Source organism: Onychostoma macrolepis, chromosome 10 (genome assembly GCF_012432095.1).
Source record: "Onychostoma macrolepis isolate SWU-2019 chromosome 10, ASM1243209v1, whole genome shotgun sequence".
NCBI classification, from domain to species: domain Eukaryota; kingdom Metazoa; phylum Chordata; class Actinopteri; order Cypriniformes; family Cyprinidae; genus Onychostoma; species Onychostoma macrolepis.
Genome location: NC_081164.1, coordinates 26,748,603 through 26,754,602, shown reverse-complemented (window position 1 = coordinate 26,754,602; position 6,000 = coordinate 26,748,603). Strand labels below are relative to the sequence as shown.

The window sequence follows — 6,000 nt, the reverse complement described above, 5'->3', positions numbered from 1 at the left end:
TTATGATTATTAGTATGATAGAATTGGATCATCGAAGGTCAGCAGCAAAGATATTGTTTAATAAAATGGGATTAAATACATAAATGATATTGGTCTTATTTAACATATTTAATTATTGCAGGTTTGTATAATATTCTGAGTTTGTATTTGACAGTTTTTATTGATTGTGAGGAACGCTGAATGTGTTTAGTGCAGGTGAGATGAGTAAATAATGTTGATATTTAGTCTAGAACCACAGTAAGATCATGTTCTTACTCCTGATTTCTCTCAACATGGCAACACCAGAGCGGTCACTCAATACATGACAAACACAGGAGCTGGAGTTAATTATTGGAAAAATAACTCAGAGATTTCTTCTAAATTAAAACGTAATGCATTACTTTACTAGTTACTCAAAGTACTCTGATTACGTAACTCACGTAACTTGTAATGTGTTACCCCAACCCTGTCACTCGGTGTGTGTGTGTGTGTGTGTGTGTGTGTCAGTGCTGGTGAAGGGGCAGGTCACCACCAGGTACTACCGGATGCTGGCCAAACACGGCGGCTGGGTTTGGGTGCAGAGCTGCGCCACCATCGTTCACAACAGCCGCTCGTCCCGGCCGCACTGCATCGTCAGCGTCAACCACGTCCTCACGTGAGTCTCCTTCCACCTCCATCACCGCAGTCTGCCGGATTCATGAAGGGAAGTATACCACTCTTTAAAGCCCGAAACACACTGCACGATTTCCAGCTGTCCCAGACGAAAGATTGGCATCGTGAAACAATCGTGGCTCCTAATCGGAGCTCTCATGTCGTACAGTGAGAGCGGTTCAGAGACAGTCTACGATACAGCATGATCTTCACACAGTGTGTTTGCTGCTACGACCCACGCTTACTGATCAACCAATAAAACTGCGACATGAATGCAATGCAACATTGCGCTAAAACATAGAACTGCTTATGTCAAGCTCTTATGTCTTCCACTTTTTTCCAGCACACATAAAAACTACAAATGCTAAAGTGTGATTTATCGTGCTCTTTTTGTTTACCACAAGCACATGCTGATGATGTATTATTCTTCTGTAGTAACGTGCGTCGTAGCGTACGAGTCAATAACCGTCGTCATCGTAGAGTTTACACACGTGTCGTAGTCAAGTTTATTAGATCCATGTCGCAGTGTGATCTGCTGTTATCTTACAGGATTGCTAAAATCGTGCGGTGTGTATTGGCCTTAAGACCAAGTCAAGAAAATTTAAGCAATAAAGTGAGAAGAATACATCAATATGGTCTCAAAAAGCACAATGAGTTTCAATAGCAACATAAAATATTGAAAATACAACTTCCAATTTATCTCCATTAATTTAATTCATTTTACAAGAACAAAAACAGAATATCTCTGCTCTCAACCACTGGAATATGGAAATAACTTTTACTGTATTTTCTGATCACACTGCAAACAACAGAAAATCTTCCCATCTTGTTTTCCAGTACAAATATCTAAACATCCTTAAATCAAGATATGAGGTGCAACATGACAGCAGATAAGAAGTCTTTGTTTGATGAAAAAACGATCAAAATGAAGTGAGTTTATGATTAAAATGAACAAATATTTGCCAATGTAGCCTGAAAAATCAACTTAATTCAAACTGGAAACCAGATATTTGTTGTTCTTTTAATCATAAACTCACTTGATTTTGTTCAGTTTCACAGAAAACAAGACTCTTCATGTTGCATCTCCACTAAATACAGCTTGATTTAAGGATGTTTAGATGTTTGTACTGGAAAACAAGACGGAAACACTGAGGAAGAGATTTAGCAGTGAATAAGATTTTCCGCTCTGATTTAAGACATCTTTCAGACCTTAATTTATGGACGGGTGAATTAAGGCTTGTTCAGAAACCCTGTGTTTACTGATGCTGTGTATCTCCCGCAGGGATGTGGAATATAAACAGATGCAGTTCTCTCAGGACCAGAGCAGATCCAGACCGCCTCTCTCCTATAAGACCTCAAGTCTCGCAGCTCCTCAGGACTCACGCAAACAGCTGAAAGCCAAAGCAGCCAAAGTCAAAAGCAAACCCAAAGCGTCCCCGTATCCGCAGGTAAGAGCGCTCACAGACTCCCCCGGGAACGGTTTCCAGACCTCGCTGCATGCTGATGAAGCGGAGTGTCCCTCGTGGAAGTCGAGTCCCTGCAGCCTGCCGTCCTGTCAGGAGCAGACGCACGTCCCCGAGCCGTGCTACACACTGTCCTACGCACACACAGCTGCGCAGACACAGACGCAGACGAGAGCCGTCCGCAGAGAAACGCCCTGGAGCTGCAGCGGCGCAGATAAAGCTGCGGCACACCTGCAGACGCCTGCGCACTGCTGCGCATACTCAGGTAACCACAAACTCATCAGAACCACAGACACTTCTGCGGCTCTTAAATCACAGCAGAAACTCAAATTCAGAAAGTCGTGGAATTAAATGTTGCATGAACTGCTAAATGAATCTCTTCCTCAGTATTTTAGTCTTGTTTTCCAGTACAAACATCTAAACATCCTTAAGTCAAGAGAAATTTAATAAAATGAAGTGAACAAATGTGTGTCAATGGGGAATGAAAAAGTTGATTTTTCTAACTCCATTGGCAGGGATGGGCAGCATTTCAAATACATGTATTTAAAATGTGTATTTGAAATACAAAATTTTGTATTTAAATACCTTTGAAAAAAATCTAATGTATTTTGTATTTAAATACATTTAATCTTAGTATTTTTGTATTTTCAAAATGCATAAAATACGTTTTGCCAGTCTCTGTATTAGACTGCTGATGTCCTGAATCAACTATAGTTCAGACATGACTCTTTCATTCATGTGAGCTGCAGCTGTATGACTTCATCTAGAACTGGGTCATGAAGTTTTCTGGATTCCTGTGAGGAAATAAGGAATAATACTGTGTTCGTGTGTTATCAAAATGTCCAATTTCAGAAGTGCTGATTACACGCATGTCGCATTCAAGTGCTTTGCTGTTGGAAAGAACAAGAATCGTGGAGGACGGCAGGTGTCCTGGGAAAATCTTATTAAAGTTAAAATCATAGATATTTAAGATATTTGATTTTGAATAAAATGTAGCATCCCATTTGTTGACAACGATATCATCATTCACAGTGCTATCTTTATAGTTAGCTTGTTGATGATTCTGGATTTTCAGTCAAATACATGCTGTTTTGCTGCGTATAAACCATACAAACTGCTTGAAATGGTTATTGCACTACTATGTGCATGACTTTAACATTAAAACAAGGTGATCTTGCTTTTGTGGGATAAAAAGCATTCCTGTCCCAGCAGGTAAAAAAAGAAAAAACCCTAGCAAGGGGAACATTAGCACTAGTCAGTCTTGTTGGGTTTTTTTTTTTTGGTCAGATTTTGGTTTTATCAACTAGTCAAATGTGTTCATTAAACTTTAATCATTACTGCATGCTATGGCGATATGACAATATAAATGTTGGCGATGATATAAAGTGTAAATCGACTGAACTTTTTCTATATCATTTATATATCGTCTTGGTATGCAAATATATCTGTGGAGCTTCTAGTGGGCAGGAGTTATTGAAATGTCAGAGCAATAAAGAAACATGGATAAATGAGTAATAAGCAGCTTTCTGTGTGTGTGTATATATATATATATATAGTCAGGTCCAACATTTTTGGCTCTATACACCACCACAATGGATTTCAAATGAAACGAACAAGATGTGCTTTAACTGCAGACTGTCAGCTTTAATTTGAGGGTATTTACATCCAAATCAGGTGAATGGTGTAGGAATTACAACAGTTTGCATATGTGCCTCCCACTTGTTAAGGGACCAAAAGTAATGGGACAATTGGCTTCTCAGCTGTTCCATGGCCAGGTGTGTGTTATACCCTCATTATCCCAATTACAATGAGCAGATAAAAGCTCCAGAGTTCATTTCAAGTGTGCTATTTGCATTTGGAATCTGTTGCTGTCAACTGTCAAGATGAGATCCAAAGAGCTGTCACTATCAGTGAAGCAAGCCATCTTTAGGCTGAAAAAACAAAACAAACCATCAGAGAGAGAGCAAAAACATTAGGCGTGGCCAAAACAACAGTTTGGAACATTCTTAAAAAGAAGGAACATACCGGTGAGCTCAGCAACACCAAAAGACCCGGAAGACCTCGGAAAACAACTGTGGTGGATGACCGAAGAATTCTTTCCCTGGTGAAGAAAACACCCTTCACAACAGTCGGCCAGATCAAGAACACTCTCCAGGAGGCAGGTGTATGTGTGTCAAAGTCAACAATCAAGAGAAGACTTCACCAGAGTGAATACAGAGGGTTCACCACAAGATGTAAACCACTGGTGAGGAAGGCCAGATTAGAGTTTGCCAAACGACATTAAAAAAGCCTTCACAGTTCTGGAACAACATCCTATGGACCGATGAGACCAAGATCAACTTGTACCAGAGTGATGGGAAGAGAAGAGTATGGAGAAGGAAAGGAACTGCTCATGATCCTAAGTGTCATGGCGTGGGCATGTATGGCTGCCAGTGGAACTGGTTCTCTTGTATTTATTGATGATGTGACTGCTGACAAAAGCAGCAGGATGAATTCTGAAGTGTTTCGGGCAATATTATCTGCTCATATTCAGCCAAATGCTTCAGAACTCATTGGACGGCGCTTCACAGTGCAGATGGACAATGACCCAAAGCATACTGCAAAAGCAACCAAAGAGTTTTTGAAGGGAAAGAAGTGGACTGTTGCAATGGCCAAGTCAATCACCTGACCTGAATCCGATTGAGCATGCATTTCACTTGCTGAAGACAAAACTGAAGGGAAAATGCCGCAAGAACAAGCAGGAACTGAAGACGGTTGCAGTAGAGGCCTGGCAGAGCATCATCAGGGATGAAACCCAGCGTCTGGTGATGTCTATGCGTTCCAGACTTCAGGCTGTAATTGACTGCAAAGGATTTGCAACCAAGTATTAAAAAGTGAAAGTTTGATTTATGATTATTATTCTGTCCCATTACTTTTGGTCCCTTAACAAGTGGGAGGCACATATGCAAACTGTTGTAATTCCTACACCGTTCACCTGGTTTGGATGTAAATACCCTCAAATTAAAGCTGACAGTCATTTCATTTTAAATCCATTGTGGTGGTGTATAGAGCCAAAAATGTTAGAATTGTGTCGATGTCCCAATATTTATGGACCTGACTATATAATTGTTTGATGAAAATTATTGCTAGGGACGATTCAGTAGTGGCAGGATATGGATACAGTAGAATCAGGGCAGTGCTTGCAGTGGCAAGGTCATGGGTTCGATTCCCAAAGAAAGCAAGAACTGATCAAATGTGCACCAAGTGTACAAACGATAAAAGCGTCTGCCAAATGCATAAATGTAAATGTTTGATTAGCTGCATTACTGGACTGCATGTCTAACAGCAGTGACTCTGTCCGTCAGGTCCGGCGGCCGACGGCGCATTCACAGCCCAGCTGCTGCAGGGCTACAGACCCGGCGGGGCGTTTAAAGAGGAGCCGGGTCAGAACCGCAGCAGCAGAGAGCATCAGGCGCTCCAGGGCTTCGGCCAGCAGACGCAGAGACACAGACTCTCGGAGCAGAACCACGCGGAGGACAAGAGACTGCTGGTGGCCCAGAGCCGAGTCGCTCTCAACCTCCACCACGTCTGGGCCAAACACGTCCCATCAGGACCCTATGCTCTCAGCCACTTAACGGATGGGTACCGGGCCGAGGAGGTGCACCGGACCCAGAGCCCCGCCGGCGACGCACACCGCGTCCCTCATTACATCAGCACCTCCGTCATCATCAGCAACGAGAGGTGACCCGCTGCGCTTATGCAAAACTACAGAGCATCTGTTCACATGCGCAGGAATATCTGTTTGACCCGGGATTCTACAGCCATGACGTCTGGAGTACGGAGAGGACACCTTTCGGTCATTCAGGCCTCCAGACGAACCTTATATGTGACCCTGGACCACAAAACCAGTCATAAAGGTCCATTTTAA

The 6,000-nt window shown here is 42.3% G+C and overlaps 1 protein-coding gene across 1 annotated transcript in view; it reads left to right on the top strand.

Annotated features, from left to right (window-relative positions):
- The window catches only part of sim2 (SIM bHLH transcription factor 2), a 15,502-nt gene extending 9,519 nt beyond the window's left edge, over positions 1-5,983 (top strand). The window contains exons 8-10 of the mRNA XM_058789659.1: positions 487-634; positions 1,913-2,358; positions 5,438-5,983. Coding sequence (XP_058645642.1) covers positions 487-634; positions 1,913-2,358; positions 5,438-5,817 — 974 coding nt within the window. The 3' untranslated portion in view covers positions 5,818-5,983. The remainder of the gene's footprint in view (positions 1-486; positions 635-1,912; positions 2,359-5,437) is intronic.
- The last annotated feature ends 17 nt before the right edge of the window (positions 5,984-6,000 follow it).